This window comes from Camelus ferus, chromosome 12 (assembly GCF_009834535.1).
Source record: "Camelus ferus isolate YT-003-E chromosome 12, BCGSAC_Cfer_1.0, whole genome shotgun sequence".
NCBI lineage: Eukaryota > Metazoa > Chordata > Mammalia > Artiodactyla > Camelidae > Camelus > Camelus ferus.
The window spans coordinates 18875144-18896920 of record NC_045707.1 but is presented as its reverse complement, the minus strand read 5'-3'; the positions used below and the strand labels follow the sequence as shown (position 1 = coordinate 18896920).

General features: G+C 41.0%; 1 protein-coding gene across 1 annotated transcript in view; it reads right to left on the bottom strand.

The window, feature by feature from the left end:
• Window positions 1-21047, bottom strand: part of NCKAP1L (NCK associated protein 1 like) — a 39234-nt gene extending 18187 nt beyond the window's left edge. The window contains 21 exon segments of the mRNA XM_014557369.2: window positions 621-752; window positions 1106-1251; window positions 3668-3787; window positions 4070-4202; window positions 5220-5365; window positions 5579-5637; window positions 5822-5903; window positions 6299-6431; window positions 6603-6712; window positions 7253-7349; window positions 7626-7682; window positions 11528-11684; window positions 11787-11835; window positions 12656-12682; window positions 12684-12794; window positions 12885-12975; window positions 13926-14068; window positions 14562-14618; window positions 18820-18912; window positions 19637-19747; window positions 20825-21047. Of these exon segments, the coding sequence (XP_014412855.1) occupies window positions 621-752; window positions 1106-1251; window positions 3668-3787; window positions 4070-4202; window positions 5220-5365; window positions 5579-5637; window positions 5822-5903; window positions 6299-6431; window positions 6603-6712; window positions 7253-7349; window positions 7626-7682; window positions 11528-11684; window positions 11787-11835; window positions 12656-12682; window positions 12684-12794; window positions 12885-12975; window positions 13926-14068; window positions 14562-14618; window positions 18820-18912; window positions 19637-19747; window positions 20825-20926 (2156 nt within the window). The 5' untranslated portion in view covers window positions 20927-21047.
• Between the last annotated feature and the right edge of the window lie 730 nt (window positions 21048-21777).

Genomic DNA, 21777 nt, shown 5'->3' with positions numbered 1-21777 from the left:
TTCAATAAATATGTGTTGAATGAATGAGTAAATATACTACATATTCCAAATGAAACATGGAAGACTAAGAGATTATTCATAATAATTCTTCTCTTCATTCCCCTATTTGCTGGCTATAGTGCCCAATTCCAATACAAGGAATGTTCTTGCTACTTTAGGAAGCAATGGAATGATGGGCAAAGTGGAGGGAAGGAAATTTATTTGTTGAGGCCTATATATGTCATTCATTATTATCTTCAATTCTCTACCAATTCTCAATTACAGATAATTCTCATTCTAAGGTAAATGTCACTATCTTTACTTTAAAGGGAAGGGAAACTAAGGCTCAAACAGGTGAGATAACCTGCTCCAGTGTCTTAGCTAATGGCCAGAATGTCAACACAGGTCTGCTGACTGCAAAGGCCCCACTCGCTCTACTAAACTGGTGATGATTAGTTCTGGTTGTTCATCAAAACCATCTGTAGAGGTTTGGGATTCCTTTTGTTTATTTGCTTTTAATAGAGATGTTTGGGATCTAGACAGATTGACTGCATCAGAATGACCACCAAGATGAATCCAAAGAAACCTAACTTTGAGAACTACCATACTATGCAAACAGAAGACAAAGAAGAGAGTGATACCTGTTGAGTCTGGCCTCCAGATGGCTGCTGAGATACTCAGAAGGGAAGATGGTGTGTTCAAATACAGAGAAGCTGTGGACGTGATTCATTGTCAGTGCCAATTCCGTCAAGTTTAGGTGCAGCTTGTCCATGCTGGGTAAAATTGAGAAAGTAAAATGAGCCTCGATTACAGGTCTGGCACTGCATGATAGTATCTGGGAAGGATCTGTCAGGCCCATGACCCTTAGACCCCTTCCATCTTGTAGGAAAACTCAGCCTAGAGCTGTACACACTGATGCTGACTTCAAAGGCAAAGTAGAACACGCTGAAGTGCTTTTCCGCCTCTGCCACTCCCCACCCCGCTCCCCACCGCACTCCCCACCCTACTCCCCACTGCACTCCCCCACTCCCCCCGCTCCCGCACTCTTGCTGCATCACCTCCCCTCTTCCCTGTTCTCCCTTCTTTGATGTAGTCCCGGCTGGCCCTCTGGGGCCCCAGTCCTCACTTGGTGACAATGCTGCGGTTCTTCCGGTGACTCTCAGCTCCTGGCTTGTCTCTCTCAGGCTCTCCTTTTCTGGGAGTCTGCCTCTGCTTCATGGTTTTCTTGTTCTTGGCCTTGCTGATGGTAGTGGCACAGTGCTTAGGAAGAAGCTTTAGAAACAAACACAAGTAAATGGAGAAATCAGATTTGTTCTTAAAACTGCCAAGCAGTCCATCTAACAGCTATAAATAGGTCCTCCCTTATTGTTTTTTGGGGGGAGTAATTAAGTTTATTTATTTGTTTATTTTTAGAGGAGGTGCTGGGGATTGAACCCAGGACCTTGTGTATGCTAAGCATGTGCTCTACCACTTGAGCTATACACTCCCCACGCTTCCTTACTGCTGTTCTCTTCTCTTTCCACCTTTCTTCTCTTTCCTTCCATGCATCTCTTTCTCTAATGGGGGCCTATTTGGAATGTGCTCACCCCTTTCATTTTTCATTAAATATCTCCCCATGTTTAGGCTCAAAGTTTCAAGGCGGCAGTGTCCTTCAGGGATCAGATCATCAATCCTCTACCCACTTCCTAGGAGAGAGAGTCTTCCCTAGTGGAAAAATTCAAGTAAGATAATACGATCTAAGAGCCCCACTCAGTCGTGCTTTCTGGGGTCCTCCAACCTGGAAAGACAGTTTGGTTCTGTCAGTATGGACTGCCCATCTCACTTGCTACATCTCTTCATATTCTGTCCAATGGAGACAGTTACCCACACCACCTCAGCCCTGCAAAGACTCAGAGTTCAGTGTGGCCAGCACTCTCTTTCCACTTCTCTTTTTCTAAAATAAGATATCATATTTCTTGCTAGTTAAACATCAATCCTGCATCTCTTCTGGTCACTGAGATACCCAAGTTAGCCATACAGAAAATATAAGATAGAATTCTATATTCAGGCATCTCCTTCAAGGTTATCACCTTGGAATTCCCTCCATTTAATCCAAGGTGGCTGAGCAAGTGTGGAAATTCCTCATCTGGAATTACTCTTAGAGCAGGATAACAGCCATGAGAAAACTCGTTTTATTACTCGATAGTCATACTTCATTTTTTTAAATCGAAACTTTTACTGTTTCCAAAAAAATCAAGTCTACCTTGATGGGCAAGATGTGTCAACTGTGAAGTGATGCAAAAATGGCAGATTCTAAAAGTAGTTCCGAAAAATGTAACTCCATCAGTAATGGCAACATCACTAATCATTTATTCAAAACAATAACTTTGGAGGGGACAATACTCATTTGCAAAAGTACTGGTGTGTGTGAAAATCACACTCACGTCATGTTTTAGTCAATTCTGATTTCAGCACTGAGCAAGTATCTTTAGCTGTGTCCCCTGCATGTAATAGGAATTCAAACTGAGTGATGAATATTCCCATAATCGTACTTGTTTACATTTCTTCTTTGCATTGATTATTAAATTTCTTTCAAACATATTATTTGTACTCCTTTTTCCCTTAAACTGGGATATTCCCCAAGGGCAGGGATAGTGTACCTCCCTTCTGGGACCACCCCCCAAACCCAGCACAGGGCTTAGTGACCAGTAAGTACCAAATAATACAGCAGTTAACATCTATTGAGATTTGCACACCAAATATTTAACACACTGTATTTCATTTCACCTTTATAATATTTCTATAAAGAAACTATTTTTATCCCCATTTTACATGCAAGAAAATGGAAAGATTACATAATAATACACACACACACACACACACACACACAACCAGACTCTCCTTCTACCAAAGTTGCTACAAAGCCTGACTCAAACCCAGGAAGGGTGGGTAGTCTAGGAAACCTAAAAGACTCCAGGGCAACAGCAAAACAATTTCCTCATTTTCAAATTTTCTGTAAATTTAGGTTGAGCTAATCATGACCAGGTGCTGTGAGTCAGCCACAAGGGAGGGGAGGGGAAAACAACAGACAAGGACAAGAAAGAAGCCCTGAGGATAAACACACAGGAGGCGCCTGAAAATGTTCAGACAGCCGCAGATCAGGGTGCAGATGGACAGAAAGGTGAGACAAGACAGGTGATCTGGGGACCACTGTTCTAAGTGTGTACACGCAGAGCAGAGAGGGGAGGGGAAGTGAATTAGAAAGTTAACTCATCTCTTGGAACTCTTCAAATGAGAGCACAGATTTTGTTGGAGTGCAGCTGTTTAAATAAGAGTATTTTTAGACACCCCTAGTGCTAAGGGAGTAAAGACTGAAAGGACTACACTAAGAAAAGAAGCTTGCTAGTGGGTAGGATATAGCTCAGTGGTAAGAGTGCATGCCTAGCATGCATGAGGTTCTGGGTTCAATCCCCAGTACATCCATCACAAAAGATAAATTTCAAAGGAAAAAAAATTAATTACCTCCACTTCTCAAAAAAAAAAAAGTCAACTAGAAAAGAAGCTTGCCATCAACTCAAGTACACAAAAGCCCAGCCCTACCTGAAAGGGTCAGAGAACTTGGCATTTAAGAGGAAGACAACAGTAGGTAGAGGGAAGACACTGAGGGATGGCAGAGGGGAGGCAGATACAGAGAGAGGGCTGAGCCTACCTGCTCGCTCAGGTTTCGCTGTTCAGCACAGATCTCCAGGACACAGTTGCCTGTCTGCTTGGCCAACTCTTCCAGGAAGGAGTTGCAGTGATGAAGGCCATGGTTCTTCAGGTGGGGGTACTTTGGGAAAGAGGAACCAAGGAAGAAACTGTCATCACCAAGACAGCCAGTTCTTCCTCTTAATACTGCTCTGATCCCCTGGCCTGGGCCACCCACTCCTACAGAAGAAGAAAGAGACCCAGAGAGAGGATACGTTCTACATAAAGTTGAGACATTTAGGGACTTGTATCAGACATCTATGTTTGTACCCTTCCTGGGACCAAAATCAACCCTCAGAATTGTGTTTTGGAAGAGTAAGATGTGATTAGAGAGATGACAGGGTTTGGATTTCAGGGTACTCGCCTCCTCTGGGCACATCTCATGAGTGCACTGGACAAAATGAGCACAGATCAGGGGGAAGGCAATGGCATAACGCAACATGGCAGGTTCCTCCAGGGTCATAGCAAACATCTTCTCAAAGGTACGGAGATGAAAGCTGAGGAAAAAGGGGAAGGAGACTTAAAACCAGGGTTTATGAGCTGGTCCCTTTGAGGTGGAGAGAATAGTCATTCCCTCAACAAATATTTATTTATATTCATCCCTCCCTCTTCAATTTCCCTACCCTTAAGGCAAACAAGAACCCAAGAAACGCAACCCTTTCAGACCTTTTCACTGAACCCCAGGGCAGGTTACTGGTATCTTCTTCCCTTTCCTTGCACAAACTATTCCTCCCTCAGAACCTCTGCATGATTTGGGCCATTTCCCCCTCATTTAGAAGTACTACTAATTTACAGTCCTCCCAAAATTTGACACTCAGGCTCCAGAAAACTTTCTCAAATAAATTTCGGGATACTGATCATTCCTTAAACCTGTATCCTCTTGACATCATGCACTCCTGTTACACGTTCTGACATCTGCAATTATTATGTTGATGTCCTTTTCACATGTGGGGACTGTATCGCCCCACCCACGCTGACTGCAGAGAGCCGAGCCAACATAGCTTGCTGTGTGTTGGATCCTTCAAAGGGTAGAGTTATGCACACACAACAGTGGTCACTCAGTAAATGCCAAATGATACCTAAGCAAGATGAACCAATTTGCATTCTCCAAAGGCCCTATTCCCCAGCCCTCCCAATTATTTTTAGTTCTCTACACTAAATCTCCAAGTTTTCCATGTCTCTTTAAAGTCACTGTGTCCAAAGAATAAAAAGAAGCTGAAGAAGGTTCCAAAGATAACAATGAGGAAAAGACAGTCAAATTATCCCAGAGAAGGGAGGGCTGCGTAAAGTCCAAACGGCCTTCCCTAATGGAAGCTGGCACAAAAGGGAATCAACTTCAAATTCCTATCACTTGGTAAAAGCTGGAATGAGGAAGCAGTGGAGTTTGAGCATCTGCCTTTCAGGAGATCTCAAAGAAAACAAGTCTTTCCTGCACGTCTAGGGGAATCAGAGTCCTCCACAGAGGCAGGCAAGAGATCAGAGCAATTGATAAAGAACTCTGAGTCAGAACATACCAGAAAATCGATAAGTCAGAAGTTTCCACCAGCATGTTCTCCACTGAGTCCAGCATCCGGGAGTGAAAGACAATGAGGTTCATCACCTTGGCTAAGTCAGGGTTCTCGTGCAGATGCAGGGGAGCCTTAGCCACACTGGTGTATGCCTGCGGTTGGGGTTGGGGAAAGAGTAGAGAAACACAAGATAAATGAAAAGGACTCTCAGCCTTGAGACAGTCTGGCTGGGGTTTGTACTGCCCAATCAGCAGTTTTCAGTGTTGAGTCACTCCATACAGCAGAGCTCAGGAGTTAAAGGGAGAAGGGATCGTGAGGGAGAAAAAACCCTGAGAATGGGGGACCATTAACAGGAATAGACCTACCTGTAGACGGAACCAGTCCAGCCTCAGTCCAGAAAATTCAAATTTCTCTCCATTATCAACTGTAAGAGAAATAGCAGTTTAAAAGGAACTAATAAAACAGTACCTCTATCCAACTGCATGGAATGCGAGAGGCTCTTCAGAGTCATCTTGACCCATTCCCTGGCTCGAGAGATCAATATTTCTAGAAAAAACAAGATGTTCACCCTCACATATACTCTTCCTCCTCCATTTCCCTCCGGTTACCTTGTTTGGGATTTAGAGAGGAGAGAGTACTGACGAATGAGGACATTATGATGGACTCCTCCTCAGGACACACAGACAGGTTCTAAAAGAGAAGGGGGGGTTACCGTCAAGGGGGAATAAGTTCCACCAGGAGGGAAACGAGGACCACAAGTCTCAGTCAGTGTATGAAGGTAGAAAGAATTGCGAAGGGCCATGAATAGAGAGAAAGAGCCTTGCAAGACACAGACGAAACTTCCTTACTTCCCTGCCATGCTAACACCCAACCGCCCTTTATTTTTCTCTCCTATTTCTATGCAGCTTCAGTTGGGGAAAAACTGCTCAGATTATTAGTCTTTTTTTTCTTAAACAAATGTAGAGGGGAAAATTGGGCTTTTTGATACACAATCTACAGAGCATGAGATTCAGCCAGGGTGGCCCTCAGGGAAAAATGACCAGGAATCACCCTGAAATTTCCAAAGTATCACCAATTAAACATACTTGAATGATGTCACTGAGCACAAGAGCATCAAATCTGGCCAGGTACTGAAGGTGGTATTGCTGTATCACCTTGATGTGTCTTCGGACCAGAGCCCGAATCTCTTCCAACAAGAAAAGCAGTTCTGCAATGCTCCTACAAGGTCAAGGATGAGACAGAGATGTACGAGACTGAAAATGTGTACCGAGACAAAGACAGTGACAACAGGGCAGAAACCGTAACCTCCCGAGGTCATTTCATGCCCCCCCCCGATCCCTTTTCCCAGTCCATCTAAGGTCAAGAATCTTAACCACGCCAGGTACTAACGAGTCAGCATAGTCCTCTGGTGTCTTTGTCTTGGTGACATTTTCTGTGTGGCGAACCAGCCAAGTGACCTCATCACGAATGAAGGACAGGGCCATGAAAGCAAAAAGGGCCTAAGGAGGGGACAGGGACTATGAGAATTTTCTACTTTAAAAATGGATTTCAAAGCACAGAGAAAACTATCAAGAAAATATACATACGGATACAATTGTGTAGCCACACCAACAATACTGTCCAACGCTAAACACAAAAACCCACCAAAAACTATCTGACAAGAACCAGACATGTATATATGTTGACATTGGCTCACAGTCAATATCCCCTTATCAAATTAAATTTTAGAAATATTTACTAGGTATGTATGTGTTTTAAAAAAAAAAAAGCAAGCTCTGTCTTCAATTAGTTCACTCTCAAATACAGGATGAGACAAGCACACAAATAGCTATAACATATGATATACTGTAATAGTGCCCCAAAAAAGAGATACAAAAACTTTAGGGTACTCCAAGAAGATTCAAGGGAATTAGCATATACAAATACAAATAGATCACAAAAATTCAGAAATGCAAAAACTCATGAATGCCAAGCCACCTCCCATATAGGAGCCTTTTATCATTGGACATCATCCCCCTCCCAGCATTTCTTTCTCTTGCCTTGGGACCCAGCAGTCCTGGCTCATCAGTCAACACAGATTCCAGCTCTTTCACAGCCACCCTCAGAAACTGGCGTCGTTGAGAATGAAACTGGCCACTGAAGAAAGAAAGTGGAAACTAGAGAATACTGCCTCTCCTAGGCTTAAAAATCCTCCGAAGGCAGTGCGGAAGAGCTGCATTTAGGATGGGTGTCAGCCAGAAGGAGGGCTCAGTGCTAGTTAGACTCAGTAAGGAAGCACAAGGATCTGGGGCAGCAGCAAGTTCTGGGGTTGAGACAATAAGGCTGGAGAGAAACTGGGGTGGCTGAGTGAGAACACAGGTCAGGAGAGAGTGCTGCTCCAACCCCTCTCGAGAGCTCACTCCCTACCTTTACCTGTTCGCGATCGCGTGTTCCTTGCTCTCCTTTATGTCGGCCACTCGCTTGCCATACCTGCGGATTGACACAAGCACAGCAAGGTCGGCCACACCACCAGTTGGAGGCCTTGTCCCACCTCCCCAGTCCTCACAGATTCCCAACTACAGCCTGAGGGGAGCATGGGCAGTACTCACCACCAGGATCTTTCCAAAGATCCCCCTTTTCACCCTGGCCTGTCAACAAGAGACTCAGAGAACTTAAGAGATTATCTAGTTGCCGTCATTAACTGGCAAATAAAACAATACCTAGGGAAGAGCAGTGACTTGCCCAAGGTCACACAGGGTTTTAATGGCAAAGCTGGGACTAGATGTCTTGTCCTGTGCTCCTGCCTTGACACCTTCAAGCCAAGTCCTTCCAGGTTTGAGGAAAATACAAGAAGTGGCGTATAAATACGACCCAGACCCTGCTCTCTAGTAGAAGTAGCTACTCCAGCTCTACCCTGGCTCCCACTCCCAGCCACCTTCTCTTGGAATTTAAGCTTATTCCTTTGTCACTTTCCTTCTCCACTGGTTTATTCTCTTCTCCCAATACGTAAGTTCAAAACCTCCCTTATTCTAAAAGGATCCTCGCTTGACCCCGACAATCTGATGAACTTTGTCCATTTTCCCACATCACTGAACTCCTCCAGAGAGATAGCCCTACTTTTTTCCACCTCACCTTTCACTAATCCTGGAAGCCCATATAACCTTGGATACTAAGCAAACTGCTCTAAGTCACCATGAACTTTTGAATCACCAGATTCGATGGCCTTTTCAACGTCCTTTGTTTGCCTGTAATATTTGACTCTCCTGACCATATTTCTTTCTTTCTGCTAGTGATCCAAAAGTCCCACATTACTTTCAGCTCTGTGTGCTCTACGTCTTCTCTTGTCCTGCATCTGTTGCCACCACACTAGTTGAATTTATAACCTTTCACTTCCTTTCTCCAAACCACCCCTTTATTGAGCTTAGCGCAAAATCAGAACAATTAGAGTTGGAAAGTATCTTAATTAACTCTGGATCCAACTCCACAGCATTCCTGGTAGGTAATTATTTCATCCTCTACATGGTACAATGGAAAGCAAGAGGATTAAGAATCAAAAAATCTGGAATTATTTTCTAATTCCATCTCTTATTAACTGAGTGATACTGAAACTGAGCTTCCATTTTCTCATTTATGAAGAAAGATATTAACACTTACACTTCAGTATAAGTAACACAAAGATTAAATCTTTATGTCAAAGAACTCCCTAAACTATAAATCTTATATGTTAGTGTTATTGTTAGTGAAGGGGAACTGAACACCTTCAAATATCCCTTCCATTCCTTAGAAGTAGTAATCATTAGGACGTTTTTCTATATATTTCTATCTATCTACCTCCTGTAACTTCTAATTATTAGTCTTGGATTACTCCTCTTAAATCTGGAAATGACTTTTTAATGATAATACTCAGTTGTTGGGAGCATAAGGAATAAGTTTTCTCATACACTATAGATAATACATCTGTTTGGAGAGCAATTGGGCAAGAGCTATTACACTTTGAAATATGCATACCCTTTACCCAGCAATCCCACTTCTGAGAATTTACCCTCTAGAAATGTTCACAAAGAGGGGGAGAGTATAGCTCAGTGGTAGAGCACATGCTTAGCATGCACAAGGTCCTGGGTTCAATCCCAGGTACCTCCATTAAAAACTAAATAAATAAATAAATAAACCTAATTACTTTGCCTCCAGCAAAAAAAAAAAGAAAGAAAGAAAAAGAAATGCTCACAAAGATATAAGTCTAAGGATGTTCATTACAACATCATTTGTAATGGCCTTTTTTTTAAGTGAGGAAAAGAGTTCAAATGTCCATCAACAGTGGACTGAGTAAATAAATTATGTTACAACAACATAATGAAATACTATTTGACTGTTAAAAATAGTAAGTCTCTATAGACTGATATGCAAAGATATCCAAAACACAGTAAGTTTAAAAAAAAAAAGCAAACTTCAGAATATAATGTAGAATGTGGATCCATTGCTTATATAAGGCTGAAAATATATGCACACTTTTACATGTTTACATGTACACAGACAAGCATCTGGAAAACATACAGCAAACTATTCTGCAAGGTGAGACCGTAGTCAAGTTCCACTTTGTATTTTTTACATTTCTGGTGTTCATTTTATAGCTACAAAAAATAATATATTTGACCCCTTCCTTAATCCCACACCTCCTCATCACTATAGCTCTCTCTCTATTCTTCCCTTCACAGTCAAACTTCCTCAAAGAGTTACTTACTAAATTCCCTACCTCCTATTTGCTCCTAAACCCAATGCAACCCAGGTTTCAACCTCAGCACTCACCTGAAGTTGTCCACAAGAAGGGCACTAAGACCATCTGTAGAGCCAAATTCAATGAACATCTTCCAGTCCTCATTGTATCTGATCTCTCAACATCATCTGACATAGATAACTGGTCCTTCCTTCTTGGTATGTCTTCTTCCCTTGCCTTCTGGTATTGCTCTTCTTCACCTCTCACTGATTTCTCTGCCTCTGCTAGCCCTTAAACATCAGCGTTCCCATCAGAGGTTTTATCCCACTCTCTTCTCACTTTACATGTTCTCCGTGAGTAATCTCGCCTACTCCCATGGCTTGAATTACCATTTCAGCAATCTTACCTGAATCCAGATCTTGCTCTTAAGTTCCAGAAACACAAAGTAAAAAGTCTAATGCACATCTATCTCCAGTGTTCTACAAACACTTCAAATTCAATCTGCTCAAAACTGAATTCACCACCTTTCCCTGACAAACTAGCTTTTATCACACGTTCTCTATCTTCAGGAATACCAAGTGACCATTCCAGAAACTCTGACTTCATCCTCAGTTCCTCCTAATTTGCTCAATTAATCTCTGCCTCTAGTTTTTTCCATCTAACTTCTTTTCTTCCCTGCAGCCAGAGTGATTTTTTTCCTAAAATGCAAATATGATCTTACCACTTCCCTATTTAAAATTACTCATTGACCTCCCTATCCTTTTTAGGGCAGGCTCAAACTCCATGGCAGGACACACAAGGCCCCAGCTTACCTCTCCAAGTCAGTCTCCGTAGACAGCCCCACTTTTGTAACCTAGGCTATATGAATTTCTTAGAACTTGCCATGCTCCCTCTTGCCTTGAAATCTTGTTAGTTTCTCTGCCTAGAATATCTTCCTCTGCCTTAAGCAATTCCCTTGCCTTTCCATCTTCATTCACACACACACACTTCACCCGTTTAATTCTTCAGGTCTATCTGTCTCCAGGTTTTTCCGGATCCTCCAAGGCCAGTTTAAGTATCCTTCTAAATGCTAGTAGCATTTTTCATTTTAACATCATAATCCCTTATTATATCACAACGGTTTGCCTATTTTTCACCAATATGTAAGCTCTTTGAGAGCAGAGACTCTGTCTTTTTTTATTTAATAAGCACATGTCTAGCATTTACAATGTACCAGGTACTTTTCTATGGGCTTTATAGTTATTCTTTCATTCCTCATAACAACCCTATGAGGTAGGTCATAGGAAAGTACTATTATTATTTCTAGATAAGGAAATTGAGGCATGGCATGGAAAAGTTAAATAACTTGCCCAAGATGCCACTTGCCAGTAAGTGGTAGAGCTGGAATTCAAACCCAGGTAGTCTGGTTTCAGAGCCCATGATCTTAACTTCTATATTATCTTATTAATTAATGTATCCCTAAAACCCAGGGAAGTGCCTAGTAAATAATATGTATTCAAGAAATATTTCTTCAATAATCAGAATTAATCCTTCACACACGTACTTGGGACACTTATGGAGACTAGAAAAGGATGTCAGGAGGGGCTAAAAATCCCCGAAGATTAGTGTGGCTCTCATGGCTCACCCTTTCAAACTGCTGAACAGGTCCTCGGTGACCTTGTGCACCTGCAGCACATCCTCCCGGATGAGGGTGATGTACAGGGAGCCCTGCAGACACAGCTTCCACAGCTTCTGGCACTGGCTATTGGAGTTGAGGCACCCATGACAAAGAAGAAACCCAACTGGAGGTGGGTAAAACAGTGCAGAGGAAGACTCTGAGAACTTGATATCCATGTAACATGCTGCTATATGTATCTGTTCCCACCTTATCCCACAAAACTTACTGATAATCCAGCGCTCCATCACTTCCACAGACAGGTACTCACAGGCCATCTATGAAAAGAGAGGTAGAGATGGTTAAACAGTTATTTAACTAGGTCTACGCCAAAGACTAAGGCAGTCAAAGCAAGGGCAGTCAAGCGAGAATTTGAGTATCAAAATCAACTTTTATTTCACCAGACTGGATCAGGGTACTCTGAAAAGCCAATATCTGGGAAACCTGATAATAACAGAGGTGAGGCACTGGAAGTAGAGTGAAGCAAAAAGAATATAGTTGAGAGAGAGAAAAAAAAGGACTTTGGGCTGGAAGTCAGGGCAAACAAGAGGTTTAACATAACTTCTCCTCAAGAGTTCAGGACAGCAATACTCAGAATCCTCTCATGACTCCTCCTCCTTAGGATTCTTTTACCACATAAGGTATAAATCACTCTTCTGGTGCATCCCATTCATCTTGTACCATCAGTTTTATTTTTATGACTACATGGCATATCTTCCCTACTAGACTATAAATTCTTTGAAATAAAAACCTTCGGTCAATACTGGTTGAATAAAAACACTTGTTAATTAATTGACATCTGTGCTCAAGTTCCTGCTGGGCTGAATAGGTGCCTAATGACTCAGTTTCATCCATTCATTTATTCTATGAACATTTATTAAATTCCTTCTATGGGCAGGTACACACTAATCCTGGTCCAAAGAAAAACTAGAACCCAACCATGACTTTTTTAGCTACAAGAGGTGATCCACTGAGAGGCATGTCCTGGAAGAGAGCTAAAGTGCTCCTAGGGCTGATATTTCCTGGGAAGAAGCACTCTGTACAGAGACGGCGTTGGAAAGAGAATGTTTCCACTGACATGAGGAAAAGGGAACTCACCGTGTCTGAGCCAGCAGGGTTAATCATAGGCTGCGGGGGTGCTGATGAGACTTAGAAGCTGGGCACTGCGCCACTGCTCAGCTCCCTGGTTCCTTCGGACAAAGAGGAAGTGCAAAGAGAGGAGAGCTCCACTCACAGCCTGTGGGGGAAAGCAAGTGAATCTGTAATGTCAATGATGAGGACAACATACTTCTACCTGAGCAATTCTCCACTCTCTCAAGAGACTTGCCTTTGTGTGAGGCCCAAACTCCTCTGTCAGCTTCTTCAGAGGGTGGTCATACTCCAAGACCATCTGTCCCAGACGGGCAAAACTGGGGTCACTGGAAGAAAGCATAAGAAAGAGAAGTCACAGCCGTCCTTTAAACATGACGTAAATGTTCATGTCTGCATATAGGATAAAGATGTGCGCGAGGGCTGGCCTTCTCTTCCATCTTCAAAGATACCAAACTGTGAGTTACATATACAGATAACCCATTCCAGGCCCAGGTATTCTAAGCTATCGTAGACCACATAATTTTGGGCCGGTCCATGAAGGTTTCTTCCTTATAAGCACCCAAAATAGGGTCTGACACATGATACGTACTCTATAAATTCATGTTGATTAGTTATAAACCAAGTTATGAATCAAATTTGTTATAAATCAAGTAATATGGCTGGACCTAAAACTGTATACAACCCAAAAGGATATACTATACATATATTCAAAGCGAATGTGTAAGTCACGTGCCTAGGTATTCATGTAGGCGCATGGGAATACACATCATACATAGAACAATGTGCCACAGCCCATTCTGATCCCTCTGGTCTTCACTTTATCAGCCTCTAAATACTTTTATTTGCACTAATGGAAAGGCAAAGAATTGTAGATAATCCAAAATCCATTTATATTTGACTTTGAATGTATTATCATATATTACTTACCTCTAATGGCTTTAACCTTACTAATATTATTCTTACCAATACTAAAAAGAATTTTCCTTGCCTTTTGCAATAACCTGAAAAGCAGAGTGGCAGCCAGTCGAGGATTAAAACCTGATCAGAGACAGTGTAAAACGGATAATCCACTAGTAGATATTCAAGATTTAACTATACGTAAAAGTGCACTTGTTGGTGTATGCCCTTATGAGTATTCTGAATTGTTTTATTTTACCTGGGTCATCATGTAGATTACAGTTTCTCACATGAGAAAATATGGCATTTATTTCCCTTGTATCCCCTTTACTTCATAATACCTTGTATGAGGTTCTTCATCCTGTATATCCCAACTCACCCATGTCCGTGCAGCATCTCAAGTGCACAATTGTACATGCCAATGAGTATCCGTCGGTCTTCAATCCGTGACAGAAGTAAAATAACTGAGGTGTAAGTCACTATCAAGTCCAGGTAACTCCGAGTAAAGTCAAAGTTGAGATTCTACAAAGAAAATACATAGGAACCCAAGAACAGCAAGGCCAATTAATCCCTACTCCCCCAAACATTCCAGACAGTGCCAAACAGACTCTGAAAGTGCCTGTTTAGAAGGAGAAACTGACAGGATTGCAAATTCAGAAGGAGAAAATTGGAACAAAAGTCAGGGGCTAAAAGTGAGCTCAAGACATAAAGAGACCAGGAAATAAGGCAGCATTTGGGGGTTGGAGGAGATGGAATAAGAACATTTTTGTGTACATATTGCATTAAATAAATTACATTGCAGACCTGCTTAACATGTAAATACACTTTACTACTTTTTACAAGAGAATTATAACCCTGGAATTAATATCCATTCATTGATTATATAGTATTCATCATGTATAATATTATAGCCCCGGAGAAATAGACATTCCTGCAGTCCCATCTCACCCCACACTGTCCCAACAGAGACCACTTCTGTGGCTCTAGGATAGAAGAGAACTGCAAGGAATCTTACGATATCAAAATGGCACTGGCAGGCATCAATGGTGTTGAGAAGTTCATATACGTGATCCTGGGGGTAGAATTGGAGATGAGAATGAATAAAGAATAAAAAGAAGATGACATGTTCTACCAGAATTTGAGGGAAAGGCTTCTCTCCCTTGGAGGTCCCAGAGAGCCACAGAATAACTTAAGGGAGGCTTGCTGAGCAGAGGGGGCAGCTCCTCAGTAAGCTGTCAGTGGGTCCTTATGAGGCTACCCTGCCAGATGCCCATGTCTCCAGAGGCACAAGTCACCACTACATTCTGCACACTTTCCTTGATCTTATCACTCCAGTGCCCCCTTCCTTCACAAAAAAGTCCACAAAATGCAGATCATCTGATAGACTCTAAAATATCAAAAATCAGACCTGTTTTTAATGATGAATCCCAAAGTCAGTCTGTTCTTAGAATCAATCTCCTGTTCTCAAAAGTTAATTATTAATAAATGGGAATAGTACCCAACTTTCTACATGTTTCTATTTACTGATCACCTACTATGTGTTAAATAGTAAGTAATTTGCACATATTTCATTTAACCCTCATTCTAGTGTAAGAGGGATTATTTTTATTTTCATACATAATTTTACCTACATAAGTATGCAGTTTCATTGTGGACACTTCCCTCCCCCCACATCAGCACCCACCCTCCATCCTGACTAACCCTCAGGTAAACCAGTTTAATAACCTGGTTTGTCTTTTTTCTTTATTTTCACCCTATTTATATAATCTTATTCAGATAGAGAGGGAGAAACAGAGAGAGGTTTTTTTGATCATCATTTATATTATAAAATTGAGATATTACACCATTCATGTCATTTTACTTTTCTTATTAACCTTACCTGCTAAAAGTCCTCAAGTCATCTGGTAGAGCACAATGCACTTCCTTTTAATGGCTGCATAATAGCCAATTCATTCAGCCTTTTTCCCACTGATGAGTATTTTGCTTTGTTCCTATTCCTGACCCTATCCTCTGCATATTAGTACTTTCATTTCTACTCAAGTGGAACTGCTAGGTCAAAGCGTATATATATATTTTTTATTTTTAAAATATGTTGCCAAAAGATTTGAGCAGCCATTTTATAATAAAAAAATATGAAAATGACCAATAAGCACATGAAAAGATGCTCAATAATATTAGCCATCAAGGAAATGCAAATTAAAACCACAAGAAGATACCATTACATACCCATTACAATGACTAAAATTTAAGCCTGATAATAGCAAGTGTTGATGAAAACGTGCGGCAACTGCAACACTAGTATATGGCTGATGGGAAGGGAAAATGGAACAATGACTTGAAAAAAGTTTGGCAATTTCTAACAAAATTAAACATATACTTACCATATGTATTAGCAATTCAACTTCTACATTATTTACCTAAGTGAAATGAAAAATATGCCCCACAAGGATTTGTGCTCAAATGTCCTCAAATAGCAACAAAATCTGGACACAACCCCAAAGTCCATCAACAGGTAAATGGATAAGCAGATTGTATCCATACAATGAACTAGTGCTCAGCAAAAATAGAAAACGAATCACAGATACAGGAAATATAAACAAATCTGAAAAACATGCTTAATGAGAGAAGCCAGACACAAAAGAAGACATGCTGCACAGATTCTAATTACATCCATGAACCTCGAAAAGAGAAAAATCTCATCTGGAAAGCCGATCAGTGGCTGCCTGGGGCCAGGAGTTGGGGGTACACGGACTGACCGAAGAAAAAAAGGCACAGGGAGACTTTGGATTGATGAAAATTTTCTATACTTTGTGGCGGTTGTTACACAGATATATACATTTGTCGAACTTATCAAGTGTATGGGGAAAAAATGTTTCCAAGTTATCTTCTCCAAAAGATTGTGTATAAATTAACACATAGGGGAAAACTGGGGCTAAGAGCAGTCAAGAAACTCACTGAAGATCCCAAAGTCAGTAAGGAAAAGTACCATAATTAGAACCCAGAGCCCATGATCTTCTGTCTATACTACACGACCTCAAGACCTCTGTCTAGGTCTATGCTGCCTCCTTTGCTGGGAGGGCCTTTCTACAACTCCTTCCTGCAACCCAATTCCCAAGGGGTATAAATGAGGTTTGTTCTCAGCCATTAGCCAGTGTCACTATACAGGTCTTTACTATGAAGACAAGAATCAGAAGGGAATGGATTTAACATTCTTGGCCTATTACTTTATTATATGCTAAACACTGGGCTAGATGTTTCCAATGTGTTATCTCATTTAATTCTCACAAATACCTCATGCAGTAAATCTTATTTCCCCATTTTATAGATAAAGAAACTGGTATTCAAAGAGTTTCTTGTCTAAAGTCATACAGTTTGTAAGTGATAAAGCTGAGATTTGAAACCAGGTCTGTCTGATTCAGAGCCTACCTACTTTACAGTGCACAATATCTCAGTCTCTACTTTCCTTCCAGCCCTAAATAAGCCATATTAAATGCCCTGGGCTCAGAATTTTACCACTGCAGCAATCAGAAGGTATCCTAAAATCTCCTTTGGACTCCAGCTTTTCCTAGTAAGAGAACTTTTTATATGCTTCCAGCATTCTTTCTACTACCTCCACCAGTGCCTACCTTCTTCCTAACCACTACTAATTAATAACCTCTGGCCTGACCCTCCTTCAAACTTAACAGTCTTTCGTGTTCCCACTTCTCTCTTCACTGTGTGATCCGATGAATGGCCTGGATTAGCTCCCTAGGGTATATGCAGGACACCCAAGGCAGGGACCGATGCTCCTATATCATCTGAAGAAATACTATAATACCATCACAACCTTAGATTCCTCAGATGACTAAAATTTGTATTATTTCTTGGATACATAAATAATACATGTTCATTGCAGAAAATTAGAAAAATACAAACAATTTTAATTAGTTTTTAAAATCACTCATAATCTCACCATATATAGAAGTTCCATGCATTTTGATCTATGTAAATATACATTTCAGGGACATCTCCTGTCTTAAGCTGCATTGTAATTTGCTTTTACACTAAAGAACGTGTGAAGAACACTTTTCTGTGCCAATTAATATAAATGTATGTCATCTTAATAGTTGTATAATATTCGTTTACAGACATATACTCTGAACTTTTAACTAAACCTCTATTTATCTGATATATTAATTATCAAGTTGTCACTATCATAAATAACGCAAGAGTACATTCTGGTACATATACTTTTGTACTTCTATCTGACTGTTTCCTGTTTCCAAATTTCTAGAATTAGAATTGTTACATTAAAAAGTATGTATTTTTAAGACTTTTGAAACACCGTATTAATCTGCCTTCCAAAAACATTGCACTAAATAATTTTTTACAGTTTATGTTTACAAAAATAGTACATGCTCATTGTTTAAAACGCAAATAAAATATCATCCATGTATTACGCTACTAAACACTGTTAACAATTAGACAAATTCATATTAAGGGATAGTCTGAAAAATAACTAGTCTGGATTCTTCAGAAAGGTCAAAGAAAATAAGGCCAGGAAATATTCTAGATTATAAAGACTAAAGAGACGTGACAACTGAGAGATATGACACCATAAGTTCAGTGTCTGACCCTTCAGACCACTAAAGCAATGTGAATATGGGCTATGTATTAACTGTAACATTGCAGCAATGTTACATTTCCTCAGCACAATTTAACTGTATTGGGGTTATATAAGAAAATATTTTTGTTCTTAGCAGATCTATGCCAAGGTATTCAGGGAGAGAAATGTCACGATATCTGCAACTAATTCAAATGGTTCAAAATAATAAAGATAAGCAAACATGGCAAAATATTAAAAATTAGGAGATCCAGGGGGGAGAGCAGAACAATACTCACTGTATTATTCTTGGAATTTTTCAGTAGACTTGTAATAAAATATTGGGGAATAATACTTAAAAATTTTAACTCAAATAATACAAAAGTATGTAGTGAAATAAATTAAAGCCAATTACAATAATCCACCCCCAAAAGCAGGTACTTTTCAACAGTTTAATGTATAATATTCCAAATCTTTCCTATGTTTACACTAATACTATGTGTATGTAAGTTTATGTATCTTTTATTAAAACAAAAATATAATCGTATCAAACATTATTCTGCAATTCACTTTCATTTAGCAATATAACTTAGATTCTTCCATATCAATACAACTTATTTTTTCAAAAAATAGTGATAAGGAGCATAAATGAACATCCAAACTCTGGGGACCTGGGCTAGAGAGAGCTCACCCGAAATTCCATGACATCCACAAACGACTGGTAGTAATTGGTGAGGAATCTAATTATCTCAGATTTTTCCCGATGTACTGGTCCTAAATGTTGCTGAGAGAAACATAAAACAAAATAAAAAACACAAAATAAGGATACAATAGATCAAAGGAGCCCAAGAAGAATAGGGGTTATACCTTTAACAGTCTTAAAGAGGGTTAAAATACACTGACAGAGGAAGTTGGAAAATCTTCGAACTTGGAAGGTCTTTAAACAGGATATTTCTATCTAGGTAGGATGGTTGCATATGATCTTGACTAGATACAGAGTATGAAATGAGAGGAAATTTCAAATTCTCTTTCAGCCAAAGAGGTTTACTATTTACATGAAAGTCAAAAGAAGCAGAATGAGAAGATGCTACAGCTAAGGTAGTAAGAAATCTAGGGCTATTATTTAATAAATGAGAAGTAAAGGATATGCCACTAGACACATAATTCAAAGACAATAAGCAAGAAAACGCTGAGTGGGAAACAATAGTAAAATATACGCAACTGCTGGGTTCACAGAGCTTTCTTTCTCCATAAAAACAAAGGGTTCTTGCGAATCTTACAATGGAGAAGGGGCAATGCTTTGCTGCAGACACCCTAGGAGAATCCCAACTTGTCTCAGAATTCTCAAGACTACAACAACCTGAAGCCCTGTGGTTGAGCCTAGGAAAACTGAAAGAAGGCTACTCCATCCCCTGCCAAGTTCAAAGACAGGCACACAAAAGCGAGTCTGAACCCTCCAAGCATAGAGTTATTTCAGAGAAAGGAGAGAAGAGGGATGGCATTCTCACCGTGCTGTTTCGGATATCTATGTTGGGAAATTTCTTGTTGATGAACTTGAGAGATGATTCCATGGACTTCTCCAGTAAGAAAGGAGGCTTGGATTTGGGGTCCGAACAAGTCTGCACAGACAAATTACACTACATTTCAACCCTTTCTCCTGCTCCTCGGAAACATACCTCTTCCTGCACTATGCATTCTCACACAATCTCTCTAGGGAAAGGGGATCTGGGAATGAACTATAAAAGCGGAGCATAGGTCAGCAACAAGTTCCAGGACATGAAGCCAACTATCAGAAGAGCTAAATAGCCTGGGCATGTCGTCTTGCTGGGTAAAGCTTAATGCCTGCTTGGCCCCAGCACAAAGAGGAAGCTCTCTCCCCACCCCTCAGCCAAAGCCGGAAGGAGTAAGAAAAGCAGCTGCTCAGAAGTTACACTTTGTGGGAGACCCAGTGTCACAACTCTGTCCATTATATAAGCATCTCATCCCGAAGGGCATTCATAGGGTACACGGGGGCAGAGAAACCGTGTTCCCAGTGATTTGTTTTATTACAAAATGCACAAAGCCCCTCCCCTAAGTCCCCTATTTTCTCTTCCAGAAACTCCCCACTCCAACCCGTCTTTATCTCTTAGCTCCGCCAGGCTCAGCTCCTAGCCCGTCTCTTGCCACCAGCTTCTCCCAATTCCACGGTTCCTATCCTAAACACGCACATATATGACCACAGCAAGAACTGTCTCAGACTCTAAGTACCTCAGAAGGAACCTGCTCTTTTATTTTAATCCAAATATCATATTTATTTTTTCCCTTTAGGGAAAGTACTTCCACTCTAAAAGGTTTTGCCAGAGACCCAATTCTGGGTATCGTCAGAATGTGGGGGATCAGCACTAAACAATAAGACCCAGAATTCTAGACCCAAGTGATTCGAAACAGTTATTTCCCAACCCACCTCTACCTCCACACCCAGCAGGAAGCAGACAGTCTTGTTGGGGTGAGAGTCATACTAAGGAAGGGGGAAACCCTGGGGAAAAAAAAAACCTCCCCTTCTGCCTGCCAGCACTGGTTGTCCTATATAATCCGAGTGACTGAAGGCCAGTTAAACCAGTGGGAAAGAGGAGGGAGTCTGGCTGGATCTACTGGCCTCAGGGTTCTGTCGTACTGTTGCTGGAATAATTAGTACTAGCCCAGATGGTCACGCTTACCTTTTTGATGTTATACATTCGGATGAGAACGCCCTGACCTCGATCATTTAGGATGGTGAGCTTCTCTGCTAGTTTATGCTGGTAGGCAGAGGTCAAAGACATGATGGCCACCGAGAGAAAGGAGCATCCAGACAGCAGTGCCTGATCTCCCCAAACACTTTCAGCTTGGGTGGTGACACCCTCTGGGCGGAGGGGCCCAGCCTGGTTGGTGTACTGGTCTTCCTGTCGCCTCTACCATTGGCTCATGGGTGAAAGCAGTCATTACCACTCACAGGCCCTCAGAATCTTCTGTGCTTCCTCTTGCACACTCAGCAGGGGAGACTTCCTCTTTCTAGCTGTGCAGCATTTTTGGTAAGACTGTGAAATAGGTGGAGGTGGGGGAGAGGGGCAGGCCTTCAAGGCACTTACCCTTCCACTAGTGTCCTATATAAACCAGATAAAGAAGTATCAGCCACCCCACTCCTGCACACCTTTATACTTTCCCTCTTTAATATCCTCATCAAGAATGCCTACGTTATTTTCTCCTGAACCTTGGGCCCATGCACCTTTTAGGGCCCAGATCAAATCCCAACTCCTCCAAATTACCTCATTCAGTGTGAAACAGTATATATAACATTGAATTCCTTGTCATGTTATTAAGTACATGTTTTATCTCCCCAACTACAGCATAATAAGCTCCTTCAGGAACTATATCTAATACTTCTTTACATTCCTCACAAATGCTCTAGCACAGTGTGGTCACATCAGTATCACCTGGAAACTTATCAGACATGCAAATTCTCAGACCTACTGAATCCAAAGCTCCGGGGTAGGGTCAGCATGCTGTTTTAACAAGCCCTCCAGGTAACTCCAATGCTCTCTCAGGTTTGAGAACCACTGCATATGTACAATGATTCTTAAAGGTGCTTGAGAAACTGAGATTGATCCCTATCTCCTGAGATTCGGGATTGGTA